The 16,166-nt window shown below is 45.3% G+C and overlaps 1 protein-coding gene across 6 annotated transcripts in view; it reads left to right on the forward strand.

The window, feature by feature from the left end:
• The window catches only part of TFIP11 (tuftelin interacting protein 11), a 31,565-nt gene that overhangs the window by 5,595 nt on the left and 9,804 nt on the right, over positions 1 to 16,166 (forward strand). For all 6 annotated transcript variants that reach the window (XR_009534897.1, XR_009534900.1, XR_009534899.1 and 3 more), the window contains exons 2-6: positions 756 to 976; positions 12,709 to 12,862; positions 13,169 to 13,325; positions 14,494 to 14,621; positions 15,017 to 15,169. Coding sequence is in view for 2 of the 6 variants with exons in the window: in XM_060121933.1 (XP_059977916.1) it covers positions 765 to 976; positions 12,709 to 12,862; positions 13,169 to 13,325; positions 14,494 to 14,621; positions 15,017 to 15,169 (804 nt within the window). In the remaining 4 variants the exon portion in view is untranslated. The remainder of the gene's footprint in view (positions 1 to 755; positions 977 to 12,708; positions 12,863 to 13,168; positions 13,326 to 14,493; positions 14,622 to 15,016; positions 15,170 to 16,166) is intronic.

Raw genomic sequence — 16,166 nt, forward strand, 5'->3', positions numbered from 1 at the left:
CTCATTCCCGAATCCAGTAATAGGAAGGGCTATGAGCTAAGTGATTTTAAAGCACCATCTCGTTGAATCTGCCTTACAAGCACGCTCTAAGGTTGGTACTGCAGTTAATCCACTTAAGAGACAGCTGAATCTCATCACCCAGCTACCCTGAGATGATAGCTGTATTCCACTTCACAGCTGTGTACTGTTAAGGTCGTGTTCATAATTACTACTGCCTTCTGGCGCCTCAGAAGAGGTTCATGTTTTTTGAAGAAAACTAAGGCTCATTTGATGAGGCTTTCATCAAATAATGTGTTTCAGAAAAGCGTCTTCGAAAAAACTCACTGTGCTGCGACTGTCGGAGGTCCAGATGAAACTCTTTACTCGATAATAGAAAAAACTAATAAAATCTGGGGTCCAGGAAGATGTCTGCCTCATTTCTGAGGCAATAATACATAGAACAACATACTTCCTTAGTTGTTTTTATGTGGATTGTGTGTATGTGAGTGTGTGTGATGTTTTACGACATTGACAAGGAAATACATGCTTAAGAATCACATGGACTGTTGTGACTGGTCTTTTGTTCCACCTGTTTTAGTACCTGTTGTTTTCTACAATATGTTTTTAGTGTGTGCTTTATTGAATTGTAACAATGATGTTAGTTAACTTTAGTTTGGAGGAAGTTCTGAAGGCGGCAAGGAGCGGGAACTCAGGGGAGCATGCTGCTGCTCCCAGGACTTGTCACAGACTGTACCTTTTTTTATCCCTTCCTTTAGTGACAGGGCATGTCACTGTCCCACTTGTACCGGGACGGGGAAGGCCAAGGCCTCATGGATGACGAGGACGAGCGGGAGAACTTTGAGATCACCGACTGGGATCTCCAGAATGAATTCAACCCCAACCGGCAGCGCCACTGGCAGACCAAGGAAGAGGCCACCTACGGAGTATGGGCAGAGCGAGACTCGGATGAAGAGAGGCCCAGCTTTGGAGGCAAACGGTATGGCTGGCACGGGCTGCTTCCCTAGGAATTGGGGAGCTACCCCGCTAAGTAAATTTCTCTCCCAGCCTCACTGAGTCCCTTAGCTGCGGCATCAGCTCGGGAGCCCAGTTCCGCTTTAGGTTAGAGCGCTGCTCTCTGACTGTTGATCATCAGTTGGTGTTAAGTGAGCAGTTATGTATATTAAGCCTTGTGCTGTCGACCCAGTCCTTGCTTTCCAGGAGCCCAGACTCTAGTGGATGGAGACAGGCTCACACAGTGGAAGGGTGTAACTGATTTAGGACCTGAGGGGAAACACATTTTAGGGAGTATGACCTATTCTGGGAGGTCAGGGAAGATTGGCCGGTAGGGGAGGCACAAGTAAGCAAAGGCCCTTGATGGGAGGCAGCAGGGCGCCCACGAGGATATGAGAGGTTTTGTGGGCTGAAGCGGGGAGAGAGTGGGGAGTATAGTTTGAGAAGAGGCCGTGGGTTTGTGTAGAGAGGGTATGACCTGGGGAGAAGGGTAGAAGACCCTTTTGCTCATGTGCAAAGTTGGCGGGGAGCCACAGTGGAAGAGGGGGCTCTGTGAGGAGGCCCAGGCAGTGGTCCTGGCAGAGGTGCGGGAGACCTGGTCTAAGATGGCAGCACAGGGATGAGGATTCAGGCTGAAAGCCTCCTCCTTGGTGTGAAGTCGTGTGTGTGTTGGCTGCAACTCACTTGACCAGAGTGGGTAGTAGATTTGGGCTTGTCTCCCTGTCCCCACCTGAGGCTTGGAGGCTCCAGCCCGTTGATATTGTACATTTTTCACAAAAGAAACTGGGGAGAAAGAGCAGAGATCAGTTCAACCTTTTTTCTTCTGGCAAGAAATCTAACAGCAGACGACGAGTAGATCAGGGGTCAAGAATTGCAAGATCATAAGATAATAATAGCAGCCAAAATCTTTGGGTTCTTAACAGGCCTGGTCTCATTGACCGTATGAGAATGGTACCATTATTTTTTAAATAAATTTATTTATTTATTTTTGGCTGCATTGGGTCTTCGTTACTGCACGCGGGCTTTCTCTAGTTGCGGCGAGTGGGGGCTACTCTTCGTTGCGGTGCGCGGGCTTCTCATTGCAGTGGCTTCTCGTTGCGGAGCTCGGGCTCTAGGCACGTGGGCTTCAGTAGTTGTGGCACACGGGCTCAGTAGTTGTGGTTCGCGAGGTCTAGAGCGCAGGCTCAGTAGTTGTGGTGCACAGACTTAGTTGCTCTGCAGCATGTGGCATCTTCCCGGACCAGGGCTTGAATCTGTGTCCCCTGCATTTGACAGGTGGATTCTTAACCACTGCACCACCGGGGAAGTCCGAGAAAGGTACCATTATTATCACCCCATTTTACAGATTAAGAAACAGCAGCCAAAAGTCACGCAGCTAAGCTGAGAATCTGGGCCTGACTCTAGAGTTGGGCTCTTATATTGCATCTCTTAGGAAAAAATTCTCTGAATTTTATTGCTGCCATGGGGATGTTTATTTACTACGTTAGTCATTTTGTAAAGCATCGCCTTATTTTGCTGTATTCCCGGGGCTTTTCTTTGGAATCTTTTCTCTCCCTTTAACTACATAATAGAAAGCTATCAGCTCCAGTTCATACAAAAGGGAACTGTTGCTAATGACTTATTGTAACTACTGTTCTTGAGGCATTCAGGGTTAAAATCAATACTTTCCATCTCACGGAGTTAATTTCCTAGGTATTTTATTTATTTAATATTTTATTTTTATTTATTTATTTATTTGGCTGCGCTGGGTCTTAGTTGCGGCACGCAGGATCTTTTTAGTTGTGGCATGTGGGGTATTTTAGTTGTGGCATGTGGGATCTTTATTGCAGTGTGCGAACTCTTAGTTGCAGCATGTGGGATCTAGTTCCCTGACCAGGGATCCAACCTGGGCCCCATGCATTGGGAGCACGGAGTCTTAGCCACTGGACCACCAGGGAAGTCCCTCTTAGGTATTTTAGTTTTCATAAACAAATTTAATGGACATGAGATTTTCTAAGAATCTGATTGATACAATTGCTAATGTAATTTACATTCATATAATCTCTCTTAATATATTTTATTTATTTATGATTTTTATTTATGAGAATGTCTTTCTTGTTTGATTTTTCTATTTGAAATAGTGTCTGAAACAAATGCTTTTATTTTTTCAGATTCTTTTCCCATATAGGTCATTACAGAATATTGAGTAGCGTTCTCTGTGCTACACAGTAGGTCCTTATTAGTTATCTATTTTATATACAGTAGTGTGTATATGTTAATCCCAGTCTCCTAATTTATCCCTTCCCCCCACGTTTCCCCTTTGGTAACCATAAGTTTGATTTCCAGATCTGTGTGTCTGTTTCTGTTTTGGAAATAAGTTCATTTGTGTCATTTTTTAAATTAGATTCCACATATAAGTGATATCATATGATATTTGTCTTTCTCTGTCTGACAGTTCACTTAGTATGATAATCTCCAGGTCCACCATCCATGTTGCTGCAAATGGCATTATTTCATTATTTTTTATGGCCGAGTAATATTCCGTTGTATATAGGTACCACATCTTTTTTTTTAAACATCTTTATTGGAGTATAATTGCTTTACTCCAATAAAGTGTGTTAGTTTCTGCTGTATAACAAAGTGAATCAGTTATACATATACATATATCCCCATATCTCCTCCCTCTTGCGTCTCCCTCCCTCCCATCCTCCCTATCCCACCCCTCTAGGTGGTCACAAAGCACCGAGCTGATCTTCCTGTGCGATGCAGCTGCTTCCCACTAGCTATCTGTTTTACGTTTGGTAGTGTATATATGGCCATGCCACTCTCTCACTTCGTCCCAGCTTACCCTTCGCCTCCCCACGTCCTCAAGTCCATTCTCTATGTCTGCATCTTTATCCTGCCCCTAGGTTCTTCAGAGCCTTTTTTTTTTTTAAGATTCCATATATATGTGTTAGCATACGGTATTTTTCTCTTTCTGACTTAACTTCACTCTGTATGACAGTCTCTGGGTCCACCCACCTCACTACAAATAACTCAATTTCATTTCTTTTTATGGCTGAGTAATACTCCATTGTACAGATGTGCCACATCTTCTTTATCCATTCATCTGTTGATGGACACTTAGGTTGCTTCCGTGTCCTGGCTGTTGTAAATAGAGCTGCAGTGAACATTGTGTGTACCACATCTTTATGCATTCATCGGTCAATGGACATTTAGGTTGCTTCCATGTCTTGGCTATTGTAAATAGTGCTGCAGTGAACATTGGGGTACATGTACCTTTTGAGTTATGGTTTTCCCCAGATATATGCCCAGGAGTGGGATTGCTGGATCATATGATGGCTCTATTTTTAGTTTTTTAAGGAACCTCCATACTCTTCTCCAAAGTGGCTGTACCAATTTACATTCCCACCAACAGTGTAGGAGGATTCCCTTTTCTCCACACCCTCTCCAGTATTTACTGTTTGTAGATTTTTTGATAATGGCCATTCTGATTGGTGTGAGGTGATATCTCATTGTAGTTTTGATTTGCATTTCTCTAATAATTAGCGATGGTGGGCACCTTTTCAGTTGCCTCTTGGCCATGTATATGTCTTCCTTGGAAAAGTGTCTGTTTAGGTCTTCTGCTCATTTTTTGATTTTTTTTTTTTTTGATATTGAGCTGCATGAACTGTTTGTAGATTTTGGAGATTAATCTCTTGTCAGTCACATCGATTGCAAATATTTTCTCCCATTCTGTGGGTTGTCTTTTTGTTTTGTTTATGGTTTCCTTTGCTGTGCAAAAGCTTTTGAGTTTAATTGGGTGCCATTTGTTTATTTTATTTTTAGTTCCATTACTCAAGGAGACAGATCGAAAAAGATATTGCTGCGATTTATATCAGAGAGCGTTCTGCCTATGTTTTCCTCTAAGAGTTTTATAGTATCAGGTCTTACATTTAGGTCTTTAATCCATTTTGAGTTTATTTTTGTGTATGATGTTAAAGAATGTTCTAATTTCATTCTTTTACATTTAGTTGTCCAGTTTTCCAAGCACCATTTGTTGAAGAGACTCTTTTTTCCATTGTAGAGTCTTGCCTCCTTTGTTGTAGATTAATTGACCATAGGTGTGTGGCTTTATTTCTGGATTTTCTATCCTGTTCCATTGATATGTATTTCTGGTTTTGTGCCAGTACCATACTCTTGATGGCTGTAGCTTTGTAGTGTAGTCTGAAGTCAGGGAGCCTGATTCCTCCAGCTCCATTTTTCTTTCTCAAGATTGCTTTGGCTATTTGGGGTCTTTTGTGTCTCCGTACAAATTTAAAAATTTTTTGTTCTAGTTCCGTGAAAAATGCCATTGGTAATTTGATAGGGATTGCAATGAATCTGTAGATTGCCTTGGATAGAATATTCATTTTGACAGTACTGATTCTTCCAATGCAGGATCATGGTATATCTTTCCATCTGTTTGTGTCATATTCAGTTTCTTTCACCAGCATCTTAAAGTTTTCGGAGTACAGGTCTTTTGGTAGGTTTATTCCTAGGTATTTTATTCTTTTTGATGATGGTAAATGGGGTTGTTTCTTTAATTTCTCTTTCTGATCTTTTGTTAGTGTACAGGAATGCAACAGATTTCTGTGTATTTTTGTATCTTGTAACTTTACCAGATTCATTGATGAGCTCTAGTAGTTTTCTAGGATTTTCTATGTATGGTATCATGTCATCTGCAAACAGTGACAGTTTTACTTCTTCTTTTCCATTTGTATTCCTTTTATTTCTTTTTCTCCTCTGATTGCCATGGCTAGGACTTCCAAAACTATGTTGAATAAAAGTGGCAAGAGTGAACATCCTTGTCTTGTTCCTGATCTTAGAGGAAATGCTTTCAGCTTTTCACCGTTGAGTATGATGTTAGCTGTAGGTTTGTCATATGTGGCCTTTATTATGTTGAGGTATGTTCCCTCTATGCCCACTTTCTGGAGAGTTCTTTTTTTTTTTATCATAAATGGGTGTTGAATTTTGTCAAAAGCTTTTTCTGCATCTATTGAGATTATCATATGGTTTTTATTCTTCAGTTTGTTGATGTGTTTCACACTGATTGATTTGCAGATATTAAAGAATCCTTGCATCCCTGGGATGAGTGCCCCTTGATCATAGTGTATGATCCTTTTAATGTATTGTTCGATTTGGTTTCCTAGTATTTTGTAGAGGATTTTGCGTCTATGTTCATCAGTGAAACTAGCCTGTAATTTTCTTTCTTTTTCTTTTTTTTTTTTGTGATATCTTTGTCTGGTTTTGATATCAGAGTGCTGGTGGCCTCATAGAGTGAGTTTGGGAGTGTTAACTTCCTCTGCAAGTTTGTGGAATAGTTTGAGAAGGACCGATGTTTGCTCTTCTCTAAGTGTTTGATGTAGTTCGCCTGTGAAGCCATCTGGTCCTGGATGGCTTTTGTTTGTTGGCAATTTTTTATTCAGTTTCAATTTCAGTGCTTGCAATTGGTCTGTTCATATTTTCTATTCCTTCCTGGTTCAGTGTTGGGAGATTGTACCTTTCTAAGAATTTGTCCATTTCTTCTAGGTTGTTCATTTTATTGAATTGTAGTTGCTTGTAGTAATCTCTTATCCTTTGTATTTATGTGGTTTCCATTGTAACTTCTCCTTTTTCATTTCTAATTTTGTTGATTTGAGCCCTCTCCTTTTTTTCCTTGATAGTCTGGCTAAAGGTTTTTCAGTTTTATTTATCTTTTCAAACAACCAGCTTTTAGTTTCATGGATCTTTTCTGTTGTTTTCTTTGTCTCTATTTAATTTAGTTGTGCTCTGATCTTTATGATTTCTTTCCTTCTGCTAACTTTGGGTTTTGTTTGTTCTTCTTTCTCTAGTTGCTTTAGGTGTAAGGTTAGGTTGTTTGAGATTTTTGTTGTTTCCTGAGGTAAGATTGTATTGCTATAAACTTTCCTCTTAGGACTGCTTTTGCTGTGTCCCATAGGTTTTGGATTGTGTTTTTGTTGTCATTTGTCTCTAGGTGTTGTGTGATTTCCTCTCTGATTTCTTTAGTGATCCATTGGTTGTTGAGTAGCATACTGTTCAGCCTCTATGTGTTTGCGTTTTTTACAGTTTTTTTCTTGTAGTTGATTTCTAATCTCATAGCATTGTGGTCAGAAAAGTTGCTTGATATGATTTCAGTTTTCTTAAGTTTACTGAGGCTCGCTTTGTGGCCCAGCATGTGATCAATCCTGGAGAATATTCCATGTGTACTTGAGAAGAATGTGTATTCTGCTGCTTTTGGATGGAATGTTCTATAAATATCAGTTAAGTCCATCTTGCTTAATGTGTCATTTAAGGCCTGTGTTTCCATATTGATTTTCTGTCTGGATGATCTGTCCATTGATAAAAGTGGGCTGTAAAATCGATTTCTCCTTTTATGGCTGTTAGCATTTGCCTTACGTATTGAGGTGCTCCTGTGTTGGGTGCATAAATATTTACAATTGTTATATCTTCTTTTTGGATTGATCCCTTGATCATTATGTAGTGTCCTTCCTTGTCTCTTGTAACAGTGTTTAAAGTCTCTTTTATCTGATACGAGTATTGCTACCCCAGCTTTCTTTTGATTTCCATTTGTGTGGAATACCTTTTTCCATCCCCTCACTTTCAGTCTCTATGTGTCCTTAGATCTGAAGTGGGTCTCTTGTAGACAGCATATTTACGGGTCTTGTTTTTATATCCATTCAGCCAGTGTTTGTCTTTTGGTTGGAGTATTTAATCCATTTACAGTAAGGTAATTATCAATATGTATGTTCTTACTGCCATTTTCTTAATTGTTTCAGGTTTGTTTTTGTAGGTCTTTTTCCTTTTGTTTTCTTCTCTTGTGCTTTGATGACTGTTTTTACTGTTGTGTTCGGATTGTTTTGGATTGTGTGTGGATCTATTGTAGTTTTTTGGTTTGCAGTTCCCATGAGGTTTTGATATGGCAGCCTACACACACACACACAAGGATATTTTAAGTTGCTGGTCTCTTAATTTAGATGCATTTCCCATTTCTTGCATTTGTACTATCCTCTTCTCATGGTTGCTGGTTTTGATATCATATTTGTGTGTGGATGATTTCTTTCCTTTACTGTATGTATGTTTTCCTTTACCGGTGAGCTTTCCCATTCATAATTTTCTTGTTTCTGTTTGTGGCCTTCTCTGCCTCCAGAAGTTCCTTTAGCATTTGATGTAAAGCTGGTTTGGTGGTGCTGAATTCTCTTAGCTTTTGCTTATCTGTAAAGCTTTTGATTTCTCCCTCAAATCTGAATGGGAGCCTTGCTGGGTAGCGTATTCTTTTTTTTTTAATTAATTAATTCGTTTATTTGGTGGTGCTGGGTCTTAGTTGTGGCAGGCAGGCTCCCTAGTTGCAGCTTGAGGGCTCCCTAGTTGAGCCTTGCTGGCTCCTTAGTTGTGGCATGCGAAGTCTTAGTTCTGCCTGCATGTGGGATCTAGTTCCCTGACCAGGCATCAAACCCAGGGCCCCTGCATTGGGAGCGCAGAGTCTTCACCACTGCACTACCAGGGAAGTCCTGGGTAGAGTATTCTTGGTTGTAGGTTTTTTCCCTTTTGTCACTTTAAATATATCGTGCCGGTCCCTTCTGGCCTGCAGAATTTCTGCTGAAAAATCAGCTGATATAACCTTATGGGGATTCTCTTGTTATTTGTTGCTTTTCCCTTGTTGCTTTTAATATTTTTTCTTTGTATTTGTCAGTTTGATTGATATGTGTCTCAGTGGGTTCCTCCTTGGGTTTATCCTGTATGGGACTCTCTACACTTCCTGGAGTTGACTGAGTGTTTCCTTTCTCATGTTAGGGAAGTTTTTGGCTATAATCTCTTCAGATATTTTCTCAGGCCCTTTCTCTCTCTCGTCTCCTTCTGGGACCCCTATAATGCAAATGTTGGTGTGTTTAATGTTATCCCAGAGGTCTCTGAGATTGTCCTCATTTCTTTTCATTCTTTTTCTTTATTCTGTTCTATGGCATTGATTTCCACCACTCTGTCTTCCAGCTCACTTATTTGTTCTTCTGCCTCAGTTATTCTGCTATTGATTCCTTCTAGTGTATCTTTTTTATATTTATATATTTATTTATTATTATTTTTGGCTGCGTTGGGCCTTAGTTGCACACGGGCTTTTCGTTGTGACATGTGGGCTTCTCTCTAGTTGTAGTGTGCGGGTTTTCTCTCTCTAGTTTTGGCGCGTGGGCTCCAGAGTGCGTGGGCTCTGTAGTTTGCGGCACGTGGGCTCTCTCGTTGAGGCACGCAGGCTCAGTAGTTGGAGCGCACAGGTTTAGTTGCCCTGCAGCATGAGGGATCTTAGTTCCCTGACCAGGGATCGAACCCGTGTACCCTGCATTGGTAGGCGGATTCTTTACCACTGGACCATCAGGGAAGTCCCTCTTCTAGTGTATTTTTCATTTTAGTTGTATTCTTCATCTGTTCGTTCTTTAAATCTTCTAGCTCTTTGTTAAACATTTCTGTGTCTTCTCGGTCTGTGCCTCTGTTCTTTTCCTGAGATTTTGGATCATCTTTACTGTCATTACTCTGAAGTGTCTCCTTCAGGTAGATTGCCTATCTCTTCTTCATTTAGTTGTTCTTGTGGGTTTTATCTTGTTCCTTCATCTGAAACATATTTCTCTGTCATCTCATTTTGTCCTTCTGTGTTTGTGGTCCCCTTTCCACAGGCTGCAGGATTGTAGTTCCTCTTTATTCTGGTGTCTGCCCCCTAGTGGGTGAGGTTGGTCCAGGGACTTATGCAGGCTTCCTGGTGGGAGGGAGTGATGCCTGCCCTGTGGTGGGTGGAGCTGGGTGTTTTCCCTCTGGTGGGGAGGGCTGTGTCAAGAGGTGGCTTTAAGCTCAGTACTTGAGGCAGCCTCTCTGCTGTGTTCTATCTGGCTGGTTGTTTGGACTGAGGCGTTCCAGCACTGGAGCCTGCAGGTTGTTGGGTGGGGGCAGGTCTTGGTGCCAAAATGGGGACCTCCAGGAGAGCGCACACTGACCAGTGTTCCCTGGGGCCTCTGCCACCAGTGTCCTTGCCCCCCCAGTGAGCCATAGCTGACCCCTGCCTCCCCAGGAGACCCTCTAAGACCTGTAAGTAGGTCTAGCCCAGGTTCCTGTGGAGGTACTGCTTTGTGCTGGGTCCCAGTGCATGTGAGACCTTGTGTGTGCCCTGTGTGCCCTTCAAAAGTGGAGTCTCTGTTTCCCCAGCCCTGTGGAACTCCTGCACTCAAGCCCCACTAGCCTTCAAAGCTAAATGCCCTGGGGGTTCCTCCTCCTGACGCCAGGCCCTCAGACTGTCTTGGAAGGCAATTTTTTTTCAATATTTATTATTTATTTCATTTATTATTTATTTTTGGCTGTTTTGGGTCTTAGTTGCGGCACATGTGGGATCTTCGTTGTGGCGCACGGGCTCTTCGTTGTGGTGCGTGGGCTTCTCTCTAGTTGTGGGTGTGGGTTTTCTCTCTCTTGTTGTGGTGCACGGGTTCCAGAGGGCTGGGCTCTGTAGTTTGCAGCATGCGGGCTCTGGTTGAGGTGTGTGAGCTCAGTAGTTGTGGCGTGCAGGCTTAGTTGCCCCACAGCATGTGGGATCTTAGATCCCCGACCAGGGATCAAACCCACATCCCTGGATTGTGAGGTGGATTCTTTATCACTGGACCACCAGGGAAGTCCCTGGAAGGCTCTTTTTAAGTGGGAATGTCCCTGTGTAGCCTGCGTGGGTTTAATATTTTTGTAGTGCAAGTGCTGCCTTTAGTATGGATGTCTGCCACCTCTTTCCTCAGTGTATGCTGGCCGTTATCCCTTTGATAGGTGGTGTGACTGATGTTGTGACCAGAGCCTACACTGGCTATCGAGTGAGGCCTCCTCTTTGCTCTGTGGTTGTCACTGCCGTGTCAGGGGCAGGGTCTGCTCCCTAGCTGTTGGAGTAGAAGCCCCCAGATCTGTTTCTGAGCTGTTTCTGATCTGCGGTGCAAGGTAGGTGGGATTGGAGCACTCCCACTGGGAGAGAAGCCACTGAGTATTCCTCCATGGGAGCTTTCACCTGTGAATGTGCTCTGTTGTGTCACTCTTCCCCCGCTGTGTGGGCTTACAAAGTACGCTGTTGTTGGCACTGGTCCCACCTTAACTGCGGTGAGCTGGCAGTTGGCCCCGGTGACGCTCAGGCATTGTTTTCACCAGGCCAGCAGTGCACATGCACCGAACTCAGGTCCCAGGACCGCAGCAGTGCTGCACCTGGACCTGCTGTGGGGGCAGCTCCGACTCCGGCCTGGCCCAGCCCAGCCCCGCGTGTATGTGCCCACGGAGCCCTCGGCTGCTGAAGCCAGGCCTGTTTCAGCCGAGGGGGCACTCGTCCTCTCGGACGTCCTCTTGGACGTTCAGCAGGAGCTGAGTTTATAAAGCCCCCAGCGGAGGCGTAAATCCAGTTCGCGCAGCCGCAAGGAGAGACTTCAGCTCTTCTTCCGTAGTTTCGGGGCCCCTGGGGCTCAGCTGGGGCTTCAGCCCCACCTCTGTGTGCGGGCTACCCACGGGCATCTGCTCCCGAGGCTGCTGGAGCGCACGAGCCGGCTCTGGCGAGTGGGCTGCTCTGGGAGAGGCAGGGGCCGTGCGTGGGGAAGAGGCTGCGGTGGTGGCCCTGCGCTTTGTGCGCCTCTTAGAAATGGCACTTCACTTCTGTGGCGGCCTGGGCTGCTTTCACCAGCACTCCTGGCTGCAGAGCTCCGCACTCCCACCCCTACAGCCTGTCTCTGCACAGCCAGCAGCAGGCCTCTTCCCGGGTCTGTTCTTTAAACCCCACTTTCGGGCACGCAGCCCCTGCCCGTCCCAGCGGGCACAGGCCTCAGGCTGGGGTGTGTAGGGCTGTGGCACAGACCGTCCGCCTAGTTCTCACTCTGTCCTGCCTGTCACGGACCGGTTGCTGCGTTCTCCTCTGAGCCTCCGAAGCTCCCTTTCTGTCCCGGCTGATCTCTCCGCCCGTGACGAGACCTCCCCCCCAGGGGTGCAGGTCCTGTCCTGCTGCTTTTTTTTTTTTTTTTGTCTTTCTTTGTCCTCCCTGGTTCCACGGAGCTCCTTCTTGTCCTTTCTGGTGTCCGAGGTCCTCTGCTGGTGTCTAGCAGGTGTTCTCTGAGAGCCGCTCCATTTGTACATGTGCTCCTGGAGTCTTGGGGGGGATGCCATCTCGACTCAATGTCACAAATGCTTTTTAAAGTAAGTTAATTTTTTAAAAACGTAAAAGGAAGGTGGACGGTTACATCATATTTACAATTTTAAGTCAACTTTGTTATTGGTAACTTTTTTTTTAACATCTTTATTGGGGTATAATTGCTTTACAATGGTATGTTAGTTTCTGCTTTATAACAAAGTGAACCAGTCATACATAAACATATGTTCCCATATGTCTCCCCTCTTGCGTCTCCCACCCTCCCTATCCCACCCCTCCAGGCTGTCACAAAGCACCGAGCCAATATCCCTGTGCCATGCGGCTGCTTCCCACTAGCTATCTACCTTACTACGTTTGTTAGTGTGTATGTTATTGGTAACTCTTAAGCCACGGAGTTGACTTGAACACATCAGGCAAAAATGTCAAACGTGATTACTGGGGCCCTTTTGATATGAGTCAATGGGTTGGTCTTTAAAGTGGATCCCACGAGGTCCGCCCTAAGGAAGTTCTCTGGCCAGCAAAGCTGCTCCAAGGGATGCCTGCAGAGAGTTCTCATGGACCCCGTGGGGCCTTGTGTTTGCCCGCAGGGCCCGCGACTACTCGGCGCCAGTCAACTTCATCAGCGCGGGGCTCAAGAAAGGGGCGGCAGAAGAGCCGGAGCTGGAAGGCTCCGACGATGAGGAGAAACCTGTTAAGCAGGATGAATTTCCTAAGGATTTCGGACCAAAGAAGTTAAAAACGGTAGCATTTTTATTGAAGGATTGTGACCTTAGTAATACCCCTGGAAGATCACTTTGGCCCAAGCATCTGCTGGGGGAGGGGTTCAGCTGGAGGCCGCTTGTGTGGGTCTCTCCCTGTGAGGTAGGTTTCCCTGAGGGGTGATATGTGCAGTGCAGTCTTGTCTCTTTCCTGAGACACATCAGAGATATGTTTGGTTTGTACAATAGGATACTTTTCACAATGCTCTGTGACTGCCAGCCATGTTCCCATCAGCCAAGCTTTCTTCCTTAGGTTTTTCCTTCTTTTGATTTTTCTTCTTCTTTTCAGGGTGGCAATTTTAAACCCAGCCAGAAAGGTTTTGCAGGAGGAACCAAGTCTTTCATGGATTTTGGCAGCTGGGAAAGACACACAAAAGGAATTGGACAGAAGCTTCTTCAGAAGATGGGCTATGTCCCTGGAAGAGGCCTCGGGAAGAACGCACAAGGTGTGGTACCCCCACTCCACCATCTCACACGAGGGCGGCCAGGCAGAGGCCGGAAGAGCAGCTGGGGCGTGGTTTGCCTTTTCTCTGCTTTTTCGCTTTTCTGGCAGCACATGACAGTTGTGCTCCAAGCCACTGCACTTTATCAGAACTCAAGTTACATAAAATACACTTATTTTAGCAGGAGGGAGAGGTTAGGGTTCAAATAGGCTGCAGGCTGATAGGCTGAAAACAGGCTTCTTTCTGGCCCGCCCATTGTTTCTAAAAAAAATCAAACTGGTTGCCAGTATTTAAAAATCTGAATTCTAGATTTGCTTGGCGGTGAGTGGTTTCGCTGAATCTTCCTGCCCCAGGTAGCAGCCACGGCCTTATTCTGGAAGCCTTCTCCACACCCCAGCCCACTTTCCTTGTTCCTGTTAATGTTTCTGGGCCCTGAAGGCATAGGAGTCTGTGGTCCCTGCTCACAAAGGGGCAGGACAGGTAACTGTTAGCTGTATGAAAAATCCATGGACTTGAGTGAAGATGGAAAAGGTGACCTGGAATGCGTGAGGGACGTTCTAACGTGGCATTTCCACGGTACTAGCTGGAAGGGGTGTGGTGGGAAGTTTGGGGTGAGGGCAGTTCTTCACTGAAATGTTGTAGTCCTGTTTGTAAACTTTTTTACAGGAAAGACACATTTATTTCCAAGGCTTAAACATGTTATAGAACAAGTTAAGCACGGGAGACATGAAGTACTGAGTAAAATAGATGGCGTTTCATATTAAATGGCAGCTTCACCTCACTTTAATCAGAATTAATATATTATCTGAATTACTGCCCTTTCTGTATTAATAGGCTTCCAAATTAACAAAGTGTAGACTCTAGTATGCCAGAGTTTCCAGTTATAAATGAATATTCCCATCCACTAAAACAATGAATCCAAGTGGAAATGGAAATCTGTGTTTAGGACATACATATGGTGATATCCGCACACTGCTCTGTGGCAGCATAAATGCACAGACACTTCCGGTCACCCAGGAGTGGAACAGTGTTATGAGGGCAGAAGTGCACTCTCCTTCCTGGGTGGTGCGTCGTCTTGAGTAAGGACCCAGGAGTGTGGTCCCCCTGAGTGGCTCACACACATGGCAACTGCCGTGACCTGAAGTCTCTGTCTTTTGCTGAAATTTGTCAGGTATCATCAACCCAATCGAAGCCAAGCAGAGAAAGGGGAAGGGCGCCGTGGGGGCATATGGCTCGGAGCGCACCACTCAGCCCCTCCAAGACTTCCCCATGGCTGACTCCGAAGAAGAAGCCGAGGAGGTGAGTCAGGAGACGGGCCAGGTGCTGTCTGTGCCCCTTTCAACTGGTGTTTGTTCATCTGCTCGCTCACTCGCCCAGCTACCGTGTGCCACTCACCGTGCTGGAGGCTGGTGTCACACGCTGAACGGGTGTGGAGCCTGGTGGACAGGGACGTGGTCAACAAGTAACCACAGTGTGGTTGCAGGAAGTCCTGGGGAGAACTTAAGGTTGGGTGTGTGGGGAAGGGGTCTCAGCATTGGTAAGGGCGGGGAGCGGGTGTCAAACAGTGTCCTTGGCTGGGTTTAGTGTTACACAGTACGGTCCTCAGCACAGAACCTTGTGAAAGTCTCACCGACCCCACCTGTGGTAAAAAGTGGCCCTTCCTTCTTGTGATGGACTGTATCCCTCTGACTCAGGAATTTCAGAAGGAGCTGAGCCAGTGGAGGAAAGACCCCAGTGGAAGCAAGAAGAAGCCCAGATACTCTTACAAGACAGTGGAAGAGTTGAAAGCCAAGGGCAGGATTAGCAAGAAGCTCGCTGCTCCCCAGAAGGAGCTTTCTCAGGTCAAGGTATGGGGCCCGTGGATGCCTGGTCCAGGATGGGGGCTTGGAAGACACAAAGTTATCCCATACACCAGAGCAGTCACCGAACATTGCTCGTAAGGTTCCCGCGGGCCTTCCATCCCGGCTGTGTGTGTGGTGCCTCTGTGGCATGAAGCAGCCTGTGCCCACTCCCCGCACTCACGCTCAGGCTCATCGCCGTCCCACCCGTGCCAAGCGCTCCCTGTGGCGTGAGAGTGCTAAATCGAACAATGTCCCCAGCTTTCTGGAGCTTGCCGTCAGTGGATTTAACGATGCTCCTGTCATTCTGTTGCTAGACCTTTAACATTTCTGGTTTGGTTTGGGGCAGGTTAGTTTGTGTATAAAGGTTTGTCTTTGTTTTACAGCTGTTAAGGATAGAGTCCTAGAAGTGCAGTCACAGGTTAAAGTCATCAAGGCTCTTAAATCGTGGGAAGGTTGCACTAACTCACTTCTCGAGCAGGAGTGGGCCCTCAGGGCGTCCCAGCATCGCATTTAAGATGATTACCACTGTTCTGAGCTTTTCCATTACTGTCCCTAGTGGCCAGAGAACATTGGTGACAGATGTCTGTTGTAGGGGACGTAGCGTAGGAGATACAGTGCGTGTGTATTACAGAAAGTCGAGTGGGGTTCTCAGAGGTCAGGGTGTTGTGTATCAGGTTACCTGGGGACCTGGTGAGAAGCGCAGATGTCCAGGTCACAGCTGGAGATTTTGAGGCTGTAGCTCTAGATGGGGCCTGAGGCCTCATGCTCCGTTATTTTCCCCCAGGTATTTGTAATACAGGTGGTTCAGAGATTACACTCTCACCTCAGGTGATGGCGATGCTTCTGTTTCAGCACAGCCACGTTCTCGTTTCCTCAGTCTCCTTCAGACATTGAAGTTAGCTCATTTCCTCGGTTGCCTTTTGTATGTTTCATGTTGTTTTTAAATTAAAAAAACTATTACTACAGAGCAGTATGCAGTACATTTTAGACAATTAAGAAATAG

Source organism: Lagenorhynchus albirostris, chromosome 14 (genome assembly GCF_949774975.1).
Source record: "Lagenorhynchus albirostris chromosome 14, mLagAlb1.1, whole genome shotgun sequence".
In the NCBI taxonomy this organism is placed as follows: Eukaryota; Metazoa; Chordata; class Mammalia; order Artiodactyla; family Delphinidae; genus Lagenorhynchus; species Lagenorhynchus albirostris.